This window comes from Macrosteles quadrilineatus, unplaced genomic scaffold (genome assembly GCF_028750875.1).
Source record: "Macrosteles quadrilineatus isolate MER2022 unplaced genomic scaffold, UCM_ALF_1.0 Scaffold_9__3_contigs__length_116548681, whole genome shotgun sequence".
Lineage (NCBI taxonomy): Eukaryota > Metazoa > Arthropoda > Insecta > Hemiptera > Cicadellidae > Macrosteles > Macrosteles quadrilineatus.
The window spans coordinates 111,268,825-111,287,964 of NW_026542602.1; the positions used below are offsets into that span (position 1 = coordinate 111,268,825).

General features: G+C 38.4%; 1 protein-coding gene across 1 annotated transcript in view; it reads left to right on the forward strand.

Moving 5' to 3' along the window:
* Positions 1–19,140, forward strand: part of LOC129004175 (dorsal-ventral patterning protein Sog-like) — a 44,460-nt gene that overhangs the window by 20,332 nt on the left and 4,988 nt on the right. The window contains exons 2-11 of the mRNA XM_054432632.1: positions 1,911–2,014; positions 8,798–8,930; positions 11,770–11,832; positions 12,948–13,147; positions 13,677–13,837; positions 14,330–14,546; positions 15,677–15,995; positions 16,557–16,668; positions 17,865–18,057; positions 18,717–18,962. Coding sequence (XP_054288607.1) covers positions 1,911–2,014; positions 8,798–8,930; positions 11,770–11,832; positions 12,948–13,147; positions 13,677–13,837; positions 14,330–14,546; positions 15,677–15,995; positions 16,557–16,668; positions 17,865–18,057; positions 18,717–18,962 — 1,748 coding nt within the window. The remainder of the gene's footprint in view (positions 1–1,910; positions 2,015–8,797; positions 8,931–11,769; positions 11,833–12,947; positions 13,148–13,676; positions 13,838–14,329; positions 14,547–15,676; positions 15,996–16,556; positions 16,669–17,864; positions 18,058–18,716; positions 18,963–19,140) is intronic.

Genomic DNA, 19,140 nt, shown 5'->3' on the forward strand with positions numbered 1-19,140 from the left:
GTAATTTTCGTATATATTTCCGTCCAATTTGATGAGTGCATTTTGATCATAACGTGTATAATTAATACAATGTAATAAACTATTTGTGAAAACCCGTAACTTGTTTGTTGTGTACCCAACTCTTTAAAACAACAATTTCCCTTTGTTTTTCCTACGCATTTAAAGCTCATTCTAAAATACTGTAATATCCTTGGATGCTTGGATCTGATTAAACTTTATAATGATAGTTGATTACATCAAAACGGTATAATCCATAAAACAGCTTTGTCAGGTACTAATGCATAGTTTATAATCTCTCAATGGCCCACTATTAATTGTCAAACAATATATTACGTATTATTTTGTAACTTGAAACTGATTATACATCAATGTTTACACGCGCCATTGCTCGCAGGATTAACTTAGGTATAGATGTTCTATTTAAGCTAAAATCTGTTATGGATGGGATATCTACCTTGGTGTCTAAAATTCAATGCTAACATTCTGGTATAATTGTAACGAAGATGTTACTCAATATTTAGCACGAATCAAAATAAACCATATCAACGTTTACAGTGGTGCAACCAAGGTCTCGGAATACATTGCTACCTGACCTGACAAGAGTTATTTCTTCCTGGTTGACTATAAGCAGAACCACGGCGGTTTTGCACTCACAAAGTTCCTAGGAAGGAAGCGGAAGGGGTTTGTGACGTCATATCAGCTGATTCTCCGACAATTAAACAGCTGATGCTGTAATTCATTAGTAAGCGGCAATTCGTTTCTGGGGCACGCCGCGCCGTGAAGTCATTCGGCCTTCAGAATTCCTAAGACGAACATAATAAATTCCGCAGACGCTCTGAGGAAAACGTATCATCTAGGCTGAAAGTGAAAATAGCAAGGAGGCTTTTTGAGGTACAGCCATCGAAGTATATAACATAACTTATTAGTTGTGTTTTATACTTCGATGGATACAGATTTCTGAAATCTTTATTTTGTTGTTTGATACTCATCATTGGATTCTATAATTTGAGGTTGAACTCGTAATCACCGCGAGTTTCACAAACTGGTAGCTGGGTTTGCTTGGCAACAGTCAGAATAACTTTGTGCTTTGACGCTACTTTAGAAAACGTGTGATCACCTTATTGCCTTTTACTGCGATTAAGTGGATGATGGTAATGTACGAAAGATAAGACATAGATTTTATTTCATTTATATGCTATGCATTTTATTACATCTGTTTTAGGACAATCGTCTACATTCCATTGGGTGATCGTTGTGCCATACAAGTAAAAAAGGGTGATAGCAAATTTTCAAATAAAAATTCAGAAATTTGGTGATACCAAGATTCTGAATAAAGAGAGTCTCTTCAAGTCTGAGATTAGGTATAATCTACTTGATTAGAATTTCTTTTGCTGTTATGCTAGAGTTGTCAAGAGGAATGTTATGTGCTTCTTTACTGATAACCAATGTAAATAAGTGCTTACGTCACGGTTTTGTATAAGGAGGTGCTGGTTTTGCACTGATAAGCCTCAGTTATGTCAGTCAACAGAATATTATGTTAACAGAAAAAATAATAAGAAATAAAGACATCTACTTAAAGTTGAATGAATAATGGAACTTGGGGAAATAATTGTGATTTGGTGACTAACATTGACATCTGAAGTTCTTGTTTGAATCCCTTTATCAAAATCCAACAAATTGCCGACGTAAGAAGGCCAGGGTTGGACCTTGGACCGTTCCTTTAAAAATACTTGAAAAAGTTCCAGTGGGGTAAAAACCCAAAAAACACAGAAATTTAATTGAATCCTCTTATATTTTATACACTCATGTTTCAATCGTATATTTTCCATTGGCCATAGTTCAACAGTGTCAACCCTCCAATCTTGTTTATCAAACTTCAAGACTTGCTAAGAATGCTAAATTTGTTTCAGAATGTCAGTTTGGAAAGACTCTGAAGGAACTTGGTTCAACATGGTTTGCAGATTTGGGACCTCCATTCGGCGTCATGTACTGCATCCGATGCGAGTGTGTTCCGGTAAGTTTTTGGCCTAGGTTTCAAACAAAAATCTTGTTTTAATTCATGTCATCAGATAAACCTTATCGAGGAGATTAAGATAGTCTTATTATAGTAAAGTGAGGAGTGTTGTAAAGTTGACTTTCCATTCAAGTCTTGTAATTTATGCAAATTAACTTTGACAAATCATTCGCCCAACCCCACTAGATTTTACAGAAATTGTTGTTGTATAATGTCGTATCCATGAGCAAGAATGACAATCCGTTCCATATAAGCTGTTAACCACTTCCAACCTCTGAGCCTAATCCCTCAGTAAACCAGGATACTTCAGATTTCTTTTCGACGGTATTATTATACAGTATGCAAAGGTTGATCACGAAAGCACGACAGCTTTAGTTACAAGACCAATCTCTAGTGCAGCAAATAGGGCTCACCTAGTAATCAGAAGTTTGCCTGTTCAATCACGAGGAGTAGTTTCTTGACGGTTCAAAACTGGACCCAGCTGTCTTGATCATTGCAGGTCTTCTAGTAAATGGTCCTGGCTAAAAGAAACAGATGATCTATAGCTGTCACTTCATTCTTTCAACGCTCGTCCTCCTCTCATCTTAAAGTACGCACCCTTTTCGGATTCACACAAATCTGACAACTTAGAATTTTCCTATAATCTGACTGACTATTAAAGCACATTATGTAGTAACCACAGGCGGTTTTCATCTCCTGGCAATTTGTGAGAATAGCACGACTCCCACTTGAAATATGCTTGATAATGATATCTCGCTACTGGTCGGCCAGTTGACAATGGACGCAGCTCGATGTTGTATAACAGTAGAGATTATTGCGACATCAGAGACTGGGCGATAGTGCCAGACTGTTTGGCTCCCGGTGGCGTGACTTCTAAATCCGGCCAGAGTCAAAACTTGCGAGGTGGTGTCTCGCGTGACGGCCCCGGGGCCCGACGGCCCGATCTTTCCATCGGAGGAAGTGTAAATCCGCCCAATCTGCCGCGCTAAAGCACTTTCCATGCCTGAGTGGTTAACGTTTCCTTAAATTCTCATGAGCAAATGGTTGAGGGATTATCAGACTGTAACCACTAAAAATGTTTATACCCTGTGACCAGAATCTCTTGAACTGTCAAGCCGAATGTTGTAAAATGATCACTTGATACAACTATACAGTGTTTATTGAGCAAGAATGGGAAACAGTGATACTGGAACAGTAAGATGCGTTATTTTGTAGAAGGACAACAACATTTTGAATAGAGCTCATGAAGAAAAATTAAAACTGCTCCGAAAATGTTTTGATATGACCGATTATCCTGGAATCGGGAGTTACGTTGGTTCTGTCAGGGTTTGGAGCTGTGATTGTTTGGGTTTATGTTGCACTTAAAGGAATACATATCACTAGGTATTCTTCGTTGTTATTATTTAAAGTGTGGGTAATAAATAGCGTTGCTTTGTGTGATGATCCAGCTTAAATCAAGAATCAGTCGTATGGAATCAAAATCTTAAGTCTTATGGAGTGTCCTTGAATGTGTACTTTCGGCTCTGGATTTGCAGCAAATTAATATGTAAACTGGTCCAAGTTTTAAAATCTATAAGACTGCATCTTCTCTCGAAAGTCGGTCGGGCGGATCGCCAGCCACGCCTGACATCACTCCTCCCTCAATTTATGTGTTTGTCTGGCGAATGAATGTGTTTATCCCATCGGGACATTTCTATTTCTATTCTGAGCGAAAGGACGTATCGTGAGTGGTCGCAATTGGGTTACGAACAGATAAAGATTAGACGCTGTGGTTCAACTGAATTGTCCCTCAACTTCATGTTAAGATTGAAAAGATTCATATAGATACTTTATTGGTTGTGTTTTAAATTATTTTGACATCCGCCGAAATTATGAGTGGATGTTGGATAGCCCTTGCCAGAGAAAAGGTCAATTTCCAAACTAATTTCAAGCTTGATCCCTGATATTTTGCTTGTTTGGCATAGGGCTCATTTTCTGAAATGAAAATCAGTTTTCCAGCAATATTATCTCTGAACTTTATTGTTCAGAAATGATCGATGGTATAATTATTATCTGATGGGTTTATTTTCAAATGAAAAACCACCAGCACATTGGCATTTACACCAAAAATGTGCAAGTTAATAATCGAAAAGTCATCTACAAAACATGACAAATTATATTGATTCATTAATATTTAATTATTATTATTATTATTAAGTATTATTTTACTTTGTTCCACTTCGTGGTCTAGAAGGCGAGACCTAGTTTCAGTATCGTTGTTCAAGAAAATCTGATTATTTTTATATAGGATAGTATAAAATCCGTTCGTTGCTCTAAATCATGTCCCGCTGAGGATTGTGGTCATTAAATACAAGTCGAAGCAACGCTGCGCCACATTCAAGCGAATTCGAGCTGAACAATGAGGTTCACAAATATGAGAGGGCCATCCGTTGTCAAAATGTTGGCTCGAGTTTAAAAGGGGCTTGTCCAAAATCCCGTGTATCATGTTTCTAGTTGGTTAACTAAGTGACGAGTGATGCTGGGAAAACTGACGATCTTATGTGGTTCAAAGTTATCCTGCTATGTAAGTATTTTTTTGTTTGTTTATATTTTACAAAATCTTATATAACTTACGGATTTAAAATGAGAATGATGTGTCAGTGATTCGCTTAAGATTTCGTTCAAACGTAGCTGACACCTCAGAATAACAGCTTTTTTTATTTCGATCTTATCTCTCTGCTAACTTCAATATCTGAAAAGCTTGGGAATTGTCATAAGGCAGTTTGTCACCCCCTTCTTTCTTCATCATATTGCATATTTTGCGAAGGACGAGTAGGCTCACAGCAAATTACTTCACTGATCAATAAATTCCAAAGCTCCACCACACAAGACAATTAATTTCCAAGAGTACATTTCTATCGAAACACGTGGCAGAGGCGGATCTCCAAAGACCTATGCCTCTTGCGCCCGAGACTGTCGGAAATAAAACGTGTCGTCAGAGCTAAAACTGTGTAGACAAGCATTTTGGCGCCCGGACTATTCCCAACGATGAGCGCATTTCGGAAAAGCGTCCAACAACCATTATCTTGCACTAGGGGGTTGTTTTCTTACCGACCCGCCAAATCAGCGCTCTTCTCTGCCAACTGTCCCATGTTAATGTTGTGCACAAACCATTTAAATGAGGCCTTTAAATAAATAGTGAGTCTGGTTGCTTAAGAGGTAAGAAGTGTTGGACGATCATTTAAAATAATCTGGCCTGGGATTTAAAAATTTCCGTGTCACTTGGACATACCATTTCATCATAAATTACACAAAATTCTTTATATACTGCCAACGGTGATAAACCCCATGTTACCATCAGAAGTTTAATCGCTCATTATGTCCATTGTACGGTACCATAATCTTCTCTGGCTTCTAGAACTAAACCCATTTAATTCCTAAAACGTTACATGCATTGTTCTGGTTATGCTATTTTCATGTTTATCTGCCATATTTTGGCACATAGCTGTTGTGTTGATTGTGAAACTCGTCCAGTTGCTTTTACAAAGGATGTTTGTTTTTACAAGGGACCGTTGCATTTACCAATCTTTTTCAACGGATCTTGCATCACAAAATTTTCCTCCGGACTATCACTATCCAAATGATACTTTAAATTAAAAGTTTTAGAATCCTGTGGACTATCATTACCCGAATGACTCTTTAAAACTAAAGGGTTCAAACCCCCTATATTGAATACACCCACATACCCAAGACTTGAGCCTGGGCTGTGTATCAGGATACGCCAGGATATACTGCCAGCTGCCGCCAAAACACTTGGTTATCGCGGATTGGTGTAACTAGCAGACCAAGGCCGGCAGACAGTTAAATATAGCAATCACGGTGGCTCATTTGATTAATCAGCTTCGTTACCATAGTAACGGCCTCAGATAAATATCTCGGCGATTGTGGTTCATTGTTATCCGCGTGGCGGCGTCTCGCCGACGGCGCATAGGCGCTAACATATCCGCTGTGAGTTGTAGGACACCTTGGTACTAGCATATCTGCTGTGAGTTGTTGGGTATCTTGGTACGGGCATATCCGCTGTGAGTTGTTGGATACCTTGGTACGGGCATATCCGCTGTGAGTTGTTGGGTACCTTGGTACGTGCATATCTGCTATGAGTTGTTGGGTACCTTGTACGGGCATGCATATCCGCTGTGAGTTGTAGGACACATTGGTACTAGGATATCTGCTGTGAGTTGTTGGGTACCTTGGTACGGGCATATCCGCTGTGAGTTGTTTGGTACCTTGGTACGGGAATATCCGCTGTGAGTTGTTTGGTACCTTGGTACGGATATATCCGCTGTAAGTTGTTTCGTACCTTGGTACGGGCATATCCGCTGTGAGTTGTTGGGTACCTTGGTACGGGCATATCCGCTGTGAGTTGTTTGGTACCTTGGTACGTGCATATCTGCTATGAGTTGTTGGGGACCTTGTACGGGCATGCATATCCGCTGTGAGTTGTAGGACACATTGGTACTAGGATATCTGCTGTGAGTTGTTGGGTACCTTGGTACGGGCATATCCGCTGTGAGTTGTTTGGTACCTTGGTACGGGAATATCCGCTTTGAGTTGTTGGGTACCTGTACCTTGGTACGGGCATATCCGCTGTGAGTTGTAGGATATCTTGAAGTTGGAGCTAGCATATCTGGTGTAAGTTGTTGGATACATTGGAGCTATCCCGTGTCAGTTTTTGGATACCTTGGAGCTATCCGCTGTGTGTTTTAGGACATATATCATACCTAGCACATCCGCAATAAGTTTTAGGAAACTTTGAAGCTAGCATACTGGCTGTGAGCTGATTTGGTGACTTATACTAAATGTTATCATTAGGTCCAAGATTGATGTATTTATTTTTTTCTTGTTTCCTTGATAGTTGAAAATCCTCCATGGATGTCGAACTAACAGATACAACACATAGTCTTCACACACATGTGTTTGAGTGACACAATCATCGTAAGTTTGAAAACACGCACATAAGTCAGACGTGTGAATCTGTAAATTTATAAATGGGGTCCCTAACAATCCGAGAGGAACGTAAAATGTCACCCCTTACGCGAATTAAATCTACCCTAATTGATACGCGGAACAAAACGGCAAAGTCAACATCTTTGCAATAAATATGTAATGTTTGTCCCGATTAAAAAGTGGCGACAGTTCGCTTAAAGAAACTCAGTGCCAACCGTTTAATGAAAGCCGCCACGCCACACCAATCTTGGTGAGCAATGCTCAATTGTTGTTGGTGTCTCACTCTGGAAATTAAATACCTTCTCGCCACCCGAGTAGTTGAGTGTTCGAACATAAGCGTAATGTCGAATGTCATCCGTTTACACTACAATTTTGTTGACCAATTTGGGATTGATTGCAAGTACAGTATGGCAATCTTTAGAATTTATTCTCAATTCAGTTATCCTTCCCGCGAAGTTTCGGCGAGAAGCTTGTCATTCAACATGATTTTTCTATATTTTTATTAAAAGACGTTTTAACTTTTTATATAAAATCTAGGGATAGTGTCTACGCTGGAAGCTACGACTTTTACATTATTTTGAGGGGACGGTCCAAAACCTGAGTTATCAACACTATCTATTTACCTCAACACTATAGATTCATCAGTTATTGCTATACCTATGGCGAGATCGTGTGAAATGAACATTTTTTTCAACCCTTATCAACAATGTTTAAACGCAATCAAAATTGTACGTGTTGTATGTTCACGTGTTGGCATTACTTCGAAAATATTTCGAACTATGTAAATTAAACCGTTTATGATTATTTGAGATTACTGTTGAGATCTATACTTAGCAAGTCAACAGAGATTGTATAAAATGAGGTCTAGATACCCACTACTGTATAGGCGCTCCCGCACAGAGCGTGGAAGCATTGATGGAAAAGACAGTTTATCGCTAACCATTAATTTGTCTCAGACGGAGGTTTCGAGACCGGAACCCCAAATATCAAGTTATGATCGAGAGATGGAAATGTCATTCAGTGAGCCCGATATAAGGTGTGTGAAAATAGATGGCGGGCGGGTAGATCTATATAAAGTAGCGGCTAGGAGGGGATCTGGCATCACCTCTGTCTGTACTCCCTCGCCCCCCTTGTGGTCCCCTGCAGAACATCCACTGAGTGATAGCTCTCATCGCTCGGTCTTTGACCTTATTGTGTTTCAAATGTGTCACTTTGTATGCGCACTTAAGTTCGTCAAGTCATGCATAGAGGATATTTTTGAACATTGTGTATTTACGAGTGCCATGCGTAATTGTTGGCAGATTTATCTTTTTAAAGCAACACAAAAGAATATACTATATAAGAAGTAGAATATATTATTAACAACATCCAAATACAAGTTTTAATGCCGTTGTTTTTAAGTCTTAAAGTCTTCACGACGTGATGGTCACGTTTCATTGAGTGAAGATCCCAATGGGGTTGTGCGATGACTTTGTTCTCTTCAGCTTAGTTTTGATTTTGCACTGGTAATAGATAATATTGTATTTCATACTCCATGGGCGTAGTTTATCCATTTAATTGAATTTCAAGCCTGGACGATACCTTTTCACACAGACCAGATATAATATATACGATACCAAACCAGAAGAACGAATGACAAGTCCTGGTCTTCGGAGATAGCAGCGTCCTTGGTCGGCGTAAACTTTTGCAGTTTGCTTTGCCGGTGAAATACTTCCTATACTTCTGAAGCAGCACTGAAACCCTTGACTAACCTTGTTTCTTGTCCAGTTGGACTACATGACGGTTATTTTGTTGCAGTATCATCGCAAGCGGCGGGTCGTGGGCAAGGTCCACTGCCGTAACATCAAGCACGAGTGTCCCAAGCCCTCGTGTGACGAGCCAGTCCTGCTGCCAGGGCGTTGCTGTAAAGTTTGCCCAGGAGACAATGACAGTGAGTACATGGCCTTCTAGATTGTAATATAGTTGCAAGTTCTCTTCAGCAGAATCTAGCATGAAAGTCTAAATAATTTGTACAAAATTAACTAGTCGAGTAGGATCTATACTTAAACCTTTTGGAGACAACGATCTGTTCAAAATTTCGTGAAATACCCTGTAAAAATTTCGTGAAAGAAACTGGGGGTTTCCTTGCGAAGCTTGTGTTTATCACTCTTGGCATAGATTTTTTGGTTTTTGGTTTCTGGGTAAATCATATAACTTTGGTTTAGTCTCCACCTTGTATGTATGCAGCCGTTTCGATTCTGGGCTTTTTGTTAGTAGCCGACTTAGTCGTTTGACGGTTCGTATGGTTGGACCTACTGTACCTTTTCTTTGATCATTAGACTTTTTTAAATAACCTCGGAAAAACTGGCCCAAAATCAACAACAAAGCTACAAACGGCTTCTTACTCCATTCAACAATTATCTTTTACTTGTGTTTTAGTAATACCTTTGTAATACGCAGCACTGTATCCTTGACTCGATGTGATTATAGGATATGTTCAGTGTCTGAAAAACTCATTAATTTATTTTGCTTTTCACGCATCTAGCAATTCCTTTAATTTTTCCTTCCCATGATTCCTTCAAACACTGATTTGCCGCCAAAAGACCAGACGGGCGGTGGCGCGCGACGGCGGGAGAGGAGCCGCGTAAACGTGCCCGGAACCCGGAGTCGCGGATGGTTGCACCCGCGCTTTCCCCGCGTCGTGCCAGTCTGTCCGACCGTCTGCCGCCACCGTCGCTCTCCTTGCATCAGCCTCCCTGACCGTGGTAGTCTACATCGAGAGTTTCCATTGACAACTGACACTTTCACATCGTTCAACACATTCGATGAAATGGATAAATGCTGCAATATAGGGGGTTTTCCAATTCAGTTTGTGTATTTTTCTTCTGAATTTAATTTTAGTTGGTCAATCGTATTCACTTATAACAAAAGTAAATCGTTAAAATCAAATTTCTACTAAGGAGCGGCCAATCTAAAGTAATAGCTTAATCGGGTGTCTTGCTAGTCTAATCATCGTCTCAAATTTCGGTGTGATAGGGACGGATTCGGATTCAATCCTAAGCACATCCAACAAAATCAAGAGTTTGGACAGATTTCCGTTGAAAGCGTTTGTAATTTCCTTCATTCCAAATAGTTCTAGTTTAGGCACCAGCAAATAAAAAAGATTTCAGGACATCTGTCCTGAGGGGTCCAAGTTCAAATCCCACAAATTACTTTTAGCTACGTGATAATGCCGTAACAGGTGGTTCGGATCCCAACTGTGAGCTGATCAAGAAACCAAAAAGGATGAGTCTCTCAAAGGAGGAGAGCTTTGTCTGTTTGTTTTGAAATGTCAAGTGCAAGTTGTTAATTCGGCACTCTTTCGCACCTTTAGGCTACACTATCTGCAATGATGCAGCATACTCTATTCATAGTAAAATCCAAAAAATCAATAAATTCATTTCGAATAATGTTGTAAAATTAATTATTATTTAATATCCTACAGAAATTACGCAGCATCTTTTGTTTTCTAAAACGTATCTTGGATAACGGCTTACGCTCCATGGTTGTTAAACCCTATGTATTCTATTAAATTATATACACCTCTTTTTTCAATTTACCAACTAAGCCCAATGCACTGAGCACGAAGTGATTTTGCATTTTAATACATATCAGAAGTGGCAGCAGGATAATTTATCGCTTCGATGAGGCGTTGGTTGGCAGCATTGCTAATTTTTAAGAGTCACTCGCCAGCTGATAACCACATTGTTGGTGACACGATTGGCAAGTATCCAACGCCCCTCCCCCCACGACGACGCGTCCTGTAGAATAGGAATAGCCTACACCGGAAACATGGAAGAAGTAAACACTGTTAAGACGAAGAAAAACAAACATCGCGCGGGAAAATAATCGCGGCATCCTGCTTATGGTGGATTATCCTGATTAATGTCTTGGCTTGAACAGATAGATAAAAATCTTCTAGAATAAGGTTAAGATTGAATCACCCATCACGAGGATGAGTTTTTGGTTGTATTTTCCAAATGACTTGTGGTATATTGTATATAATTTTGATTGGCCTCAGTAAACGATATTAAAAATGCATACCGTATACAATCTTATTTAAATTATTTTTACCAAACGATATTGTATTTTTTTTTTCTTTGACATATTGTTCATTACATATGCACTATAGTTACTTGTGGCTTGTGGCACTTGAAGTGGCAATTAAAATGGCACTTTGTTGCAAGTTAGAGAAATGTTTACGCATGAGCCACAAATATGAGTGTGGAAAGTTATGTGAGTGCAGCAAAGGAACTTTGCACCCGCGTTACACATTATATTTTTCCTACAGTTAGTATAAAAGCATATAAATAATTAGTCTTTCAAACACTATATTGTACAACACATTTTTAGGTGATGTTGAATCCAAGCATTGAAAAGAATTTAAAAAAGGCTGTACCAGCTGATTGTAGTCATAAAATCTTAAGGATGTTGGTAAAATTATGGGTGTTGTCAACTTATTTTCAAGCGAACATACCTGCCTAACAAAAGTACACTGTTTTGTGTTGTTTGGTTGGAGTAATTGGAGTGCGACAAAAGTAAAATGAGTGAGGCAAAAGTAAGTAAATGCGTCAATTAGTCACTTGGCATACTGTAAACAGTGCAAGGAAGCCCACTTTGTCAGGTAACTGTTGGAAAAGACTTACAATGTAAAATTAAAATATATTGCTTGTTGTTGTATTGTAAAAAAATATTAGATCAACAATTCGTTCGGTTTTATCAAAATACATTAATGAGAATTATTTTTTCAGGTCCAGATATTGTAGAGGAACAACCCCCTACAGCAGGCGTTGAAGAAGAGAAAAGTTTAAAACGTAAGTATATTTTGACATTATTTGAAAGCTTTATCATTTGAAATTAAAATACTATTATCAATAAACATTTGCTCTATACAAATTACAAAATATTATAAGACTCATTAACCCCCCCTTTTTGTTGAATTTCTCAATTTACATTTCTAAGTATCCCTAGTGTCTATCCTTTGCGTTTGTTTTGATAAAATTTAGTAGCTTAGTAATTAAATACAAAATTTTGTCTTGTATTTGTTTCATAGTGACTTAACCTCACCATTTGGCTATTAAGAACTAACATAATACAGGATACGAACAGCTCCTGATATTCTTATTGCATTTATGAAACAATCCATCATTATTACTTAATCCGTCATGTGATCAAAGTCACTTTTGGGTGGCAACCTGGTTCAACCCGACAAAGGCATAGTCGTATATCTTCAGGCGTAGCCTAGAAGGGACATGGAATCACTCTGAAGAGGTCGTCGAAAGTCTTGAAACAAAGAATAATTAACACATAGACACATTTTTATGACACATACACACTTGTGACCACAAATTGATTGTGCGGCGGATGGTATGCATACTTTGAATTATAAATCCAGACCTATATAATTATGGTCTCATTATTATAGATGGACTTATTATTATTGTCTGGACTTATAATTCAAAGTACGTGTACTGTCCCCCGTGCAATCGATTTGTGGCCACAAGTGTTATGTGTTGCTAAATCACATACACATTTGTTGTCTATGTGTTAATTATTCTTCGTTACCTGTTTTAAGACTTTCAAAGACCTCTTCGGAGTGATTCCATGTTCCTTCTAGCTTACGCCTGAAGATAACTCCTTTGTCGGTTTGAAACCGGTCGCCGCCCAACGGTGACTTTGATCACATGACGGATTACGGTATTTTAACCTCTAGTAATAATTTAAATTGTGATCAGGAGGCAAAACAACAAAGATAAGCCATCATAGTGCACAAGTTAAGAACTTAAAACTGTCATTATCATAGATAAAAAACATGTTCTTATCCTTATATTATAATCACATCCTATCGCACTCAATACTTTAACAACCTTAAAAAATATAAGTGAAACTTCACATAGTAATGTGGTAACATACTGTTTTGTTTTGTCAGACTTTGCCGCAGTGCTGACGTCCAAGATGACACCGACACTGGAAGGAGCTCCAACGATTGCTGCAGACAGAACTGTCGACTACAAAGCCACTGGAAGATTCACCTTCCACAAACGCAACTTGTACTACTCCTTCTACACTTCCGTGAGACCTCGAGGAGTGCAGTTTGTGGATATGAGAGGGAACATCCTTGAGGAACAGGTACACCATGATATTAAAAAACGATGGGAGACAGTTTAGTAACTTTTGAGAAAGAAACTCAATAATAGGCTTCTTGTAGAATTAGAGTAACCAATCTTGATCTTTGGGCTCAATAATAGTATTGTTGAACTAATGTAAATACTGGTATAGACAAATAATTAAATAAATATATAGACTGTCAATGAAGGTTCAGCGATGTGCTTCTAGGTGTGTAACTACATAGCACTCCTAGAGATGGACGCCGGAACATATGCTAACCGCAGCACTGCTGTCAGTCTATATTTATTCTATTTAGGTTGAATTGTTCCAGGTTGATGGTTTGATGTGACTTATCGTAACATAATGTTAGCCAGTATTTTTGTCAGATCAGCAATGTGGCTAGTAGGTGAGAAATAGTTTTGCGAAAACTTGGCTATTGGTTAGTTAAGGCCCTACCTAATAAATAATAAGGATTTTATCAAATACGCAACTATCTAGACCCTATTCTGCTTCGCTTTGCTAGAACTATATCCGGCTCTTGTGTCTGTAGGTTCTCACGCCTCACAGTGCCTACCAGAATGACACAGACAAGGTATGTGGCGTTTGGCGGAGGATACCTCGAGAATACCGACGTCTCGTCCGGGAAGAGAGGCTGCAAGTCACATTGCTGTGGGAGAGAGCTGAACTAGCCATCACTGGACAGCTGTATAGGTAAATCTCTGAACATGCACTCGTCCTATAGCATTGCTCCTGTTCCTGTCAAGTGAAACACCAATTGGAAGAAATAGGGCGTAATAATGAAGCGGTAATGGCATTAACTTAACAGTAATGACGGATATGATATTTTGTTACCTGAGGCACTTAGTTTTTACCTTTCTGAACAGTTTTAGGGCACTATAACGTTGCTTCTATCTTTAATAAATTAAAAATGTAAATTTTTCCTTTTTAAAACACAATTGAGTAAAAAAGGCTTGGGTATATAATACAGGTATTGATGGTCTTCAATATTTCTACATCTTAAGACTATAGTCACAAATAGCTTGGTACATAAACCAGCCCACTAGTTCTAATTTTCTATATCATCTGTGGGCTAACTAATCCACAGGAGTTGTAAAATCGATTGAGTAAGAAAGGCATCACGATCAACATCACATTTTAAAAGGAGTAATTTTGAAACAATAATACTATATTTTGTCCTAAAAGGTATCGTACCCTGGCCACTGAGCTGTACAGTGCTCTACTGGAAGGTTCAAGCCCCAATGCAGCAGGAACAGCCATTGTCTCCGTGTCTACACAAGCTCCGTCCATCCACCTGACTCTTGTGTTCACGGGCGTGTTCGGGGCTGACGACACAGCAAACTCTCCCGTGACTGTGCGGCTGTACACCAACGGTGGCAAGGAGCGAGTGGTTCTTGAAGAGGTAACATAGCTTATTTGAATTTGAATATATCTGTGATAGTTATCTAATTAAATTAGTCAGTGTGTTTGTTTTCCAAAACACAATGTAAACATGGTAATTATTTCAACTTAAACAATAAACATATGTCTTTTATAATTGATTGCACAGTGATATTGTATATCTTTGTGGAACATGGAAAGAAAAAAAAATAAGTTGGACCAAATTTAAAATTTCATAATGGCAGTAATTTCAAAGTTTCAAATTGGACCAACTTTTTTTCTAACTTAGATCTTTCTTCCTTAAAATACATACGGTATCTAGTTTCATAAAAATCAGTAAACAAATTTAAAGATGTTTATGTAAAAATCTAAATGGTAGATTTCTGGTTAACAAAGTTTTTTAGTGAAACATTTCTATTTCAATAATGATTTTCCATTTTTTTTTCACATTAAACCATTTCCTGGAGTTTGATGTTTACTTACAGGACTTTACTTAACTTTTAATACTTTTCAATGAAATGGTGCCCATAAAAAGTAGGTATTTTAAGCTTAGTATGAATGGAGATGAGTGGCGCGATCTTGTAGTCTTGTTAGTGACTAAGGCCGACATATTCCTTAAACACAGCTGTTAATTAATAGCCCATACAGCTAATGGCAACTAAGGGAACTACAGTTTATAGTGGAATCCAAACCACATTTTTGCCTTTGGTATATGCAAATTGGTCTAATTATCAGGATAGTACTGCGGATAGTCATAGTACTCACTATTGTCGGGACCACGTTTGCAGTTGGTGGCAGCCGATTGGCAAGACAAGACAAGGCTAGTGCAACATTGCCACATCGCTCGTTGACAACACTAATTAAAATATACTATGCAATATTTCAAATCAGCTGGTATTATTAGATTTGGCAACACCGCACGGTTCTCATTGGTTTTTTCAAAATCATATGGTAAATAGGCTCCTCCCTCAACTGCAAACTTACGTCGGCCCGACAATAGTGCGGATGTTAATCCACACCAGGGAGTATCGTATCCACAGTGCATGCCTATAAATATCCACAATTCGTGACCTCCTCTAGTAGCTGGATTACAGGACAACAATGATGTATGGTATTCAATTATAAATCAAATCTGGTATTCCTTTGTCACAGGTGGTTAGAGTTGAAAAACCATCGCCTGACATCAACGTCGTGGAAGTACGTTCTGCTGTAAGTAACCTCGATCTGAACCAGATGTCCAGACAACGGTTGAGTGTAACCATCTCTTCACGCTCAGGAGAATCAATATCTGGTGTCGTCCGAACTCGGGCCACTTGCGAACTGTTCCACGCACCACTGGCAGCGCCTCCTGAGAACGAAGACAAGTCCACCCAGACGACAGGCATGGCTTGGATGTACATCGACAAACTAGGAGCCTTGAGATACCACGTACGTCTGGACGGAGTGACACAGCCCGATGTCCTTGGATTAGGTATGTTTTATGCAGAATAGTTTACAATTACTTTGATAAATACTTCAAACTTAACTCAGTTCTCTTTTGAAAATTTGGTCAGTTGCGTACCCTACACAGGATGAATTTTCAGCAGGGAAAAGGAGTTAAGGTCACAGTACTTAATTCTTTTTTAATTTAGCTAAAACTGTCTTAACTAATAAACGGGCTTTCTGGTAACCATTTCTGCTTATCTTCTCTGTTGATGGTATTCGATACAGAGTGTTAAAGAGGTTAAAAATGTTTTTTAAGTAGGGTTAGGTGATTCTGCATATCACGCTAGGCGATCACTGGTTAACGTTTGGTTTTTCTACTAAAGGTCCATTCTTAAGCCTGTTTTTAGTTGTATTTTTTAAACCCTCTTATAAGTAGTTATGACTCGTCCTCAACTGGTAACCCTATGCATTCGCTATCAATATACTTGGCTTGCAAATTTATTTATCATAATACCTATATCCTCTTGCAAGATATGTTTTCCCTTGGATATAGCTTCCAGAAATGTTGTCTTATTTATTTGAACTAAATTCAGTTTTTGTACAACAGTGGTTGATCGCCGACTGGTTGAACTCGAAGATCTGACGCCTTCATTCCACAACGGATGGGCAAATGGAACGATCGACCAAATCAATACTCGCCATTTGGAACAGTTGTATAAGTATGTGTTTTTTGTAAAAGTATGTTGTATAACTAAAGCTAGTTTAAGATTAGTTAGCTTTAGTACTTTATGGCCTTTACCAGATATAGTAACTCAATGGTGATAAAGCTTTGGCTTTACGAGATATAGGTAAAATAAACTTTGCCTCTATACTTGTCATAAATGCTATTAACCCATTAGGGAAGGAATTAATGAGCTACATGCAGCACCCTCTGGCGGCAATTAATTTTACCGAATTTGTAGACTTTTACTCTAACTGCTATAGAAAGAAAACCTTAGGTAATAAATTAATAATTCTTTCACCATTTTGTTCACAGTAAAATTATCTACAGAAAAGTGGTAATTGGATAGTCAAAGTTCTAAACTAAATATATATATATATATAAAGATTATAAAAATAAAAATTTTAAAAACAATATTTTGAAAGTAAACTTGATATACAAATTCCAAGATTAATCCAGACACCAAATAACACTACTATTATAAAGGTCAATCGATTCCCTACGTAGAAAAATCAAAAGTTGTGTACTTTTATAAGTAATAACATTAAAAAAAAATTGTTTGTTTACCTTACCGCAGCTGATTTTTTGTGATATGTGGTTTCCATGGCAACACAAAATTGTTTGTTATTCGCTAAAATAAATGAGTAAATACACAAATCAAGAAGCAAGATATTTTATAAACATTATAATAGTAAGAAGAAACAAAAAGGGCGAAAAATAATAATAACTAAATAAAAAATGGCGCTGCCTAGCGGTGACACGAGCGGCTCTCGTAAGTCGGCCGCCGGGCCTGCAGCGGCCGTACGAGTAACGCTTGTAAGTCGGCGCCAATGGGTTAATACACATTACATGTTAAACTTACATGCTGTATTGCCTAAGGGTTTTATTTATAATTCATCTTTCAATGGCTGACATTTTGTTGCACTGCTTAATTCGAAGTTCTGAAAGATACCGGTTGAAAAACATTGTCTTTTTATAGCATAAGTGTTGCACAAAGATTTTTGAGATAAATAAGTACAATACCTAGTTGTTTAACCCTTGCCTTGAATTGTTGAATAACCATTCACCCAATTCATCGGACACAGCTGTGGCACAGTATTTAATCAACCTCTTATGATATTCCAACTTCACTTAATATAACCTTACAATAAATACCATAAGGACCATTATTAAATTAGTGGGTTTGTCCCTCAGTGGTGAGCTGGCCATCAATGTTGCTACAACGACAACCCGAAGTCTGGCCAGAGGGCGACTCGCTCCTCGCCCCGTGGCCGATGCCCGAGACGCCCCTTCCCCCTCCCTGCTGGTGGCCACTGACAGTCTCCCCACGCCATCTAGTGGTCTTATCTGGGCTGCGGTGGACAATGAGTGTAACTTACACTATGAGGTAACTACGAAGTGAAACATATACCTATATGAAAAAACAAACAAATTATACTTATAGTAACACTAGTAATAATATATTTACACTTACCTATACTGTTGAATCACAAGATGGTAAATACATATGAAAGATGGTAAGTGGTGATCGATTTCTCCAATCATCATCAGACCCAATAGGCAATTGAAAAGTATTATAGGTGTTATTTCAAAACGAATAACAGTCACTTGTGTGTATCACGTGTTTACTATGGAGCAGCTGTTTTTAGTATGCAATTAATACAAATTATTTGTTTGTTTAAGTAAACAAAATTGTTTTTTCATAAGAAATACATTGTGATTTTCATGACCTGTGGGGCAAAGCTCAAAGACTTTTATTACAGGAATTGGTGAAAAGGGGCCTCTACACAACAAATACTTAATTTTGACACATCGAATGTAAAAATCTGTCCATTATTATTATTAACGGAGGAGTAGTGTTTTGTAGAAATCGCCTCCACGTATTATATATAAGGATTGGATTTTACAGTGTAATGTGTCCTAAGCCAATCTTATACATTTCTTTTCATACTGCCTGTAGAAATCTGTGTTTGGTAGCAATCCTACTTATTTTACCATAATTTCTTCCTTAGACAATCAGTAGATTCATAACTGTTTTTCTCTTAGGTTGTACTGTCCGGTACTTGGTCAGAGGATCGCACCATGGGCCTCTACCTAGAAGACATCCCGTTAGTTGCTCCCGGAGCTCCTGTCACCCGGAGACTTCTGGAGGAGTTTGCAGGAAACACAGTGGAGGGGTTTGTCCTGGGACTGACACCCACTGAGCTGACTCGTCTCGATACCGGAGTCGTCCACTTTGACATCAAGGACCTTCACACCACCAAGTCCCTACTGAAGGCACACTGGAGACAGGTTGGTGGTTTAATGAAGAATTTTTGCTGTTTATTAAAAGCTGTAAATTTTAGGAATAAGATGCCCAACATGAATGGTAGACTGCTTGGGGGAAAATTGATGCGATATTTTAATATGTAAGTGATATTGATCTATTTTTAAAGCTCCTGTAATGTATTTTGGCATATCTCTTGTGATA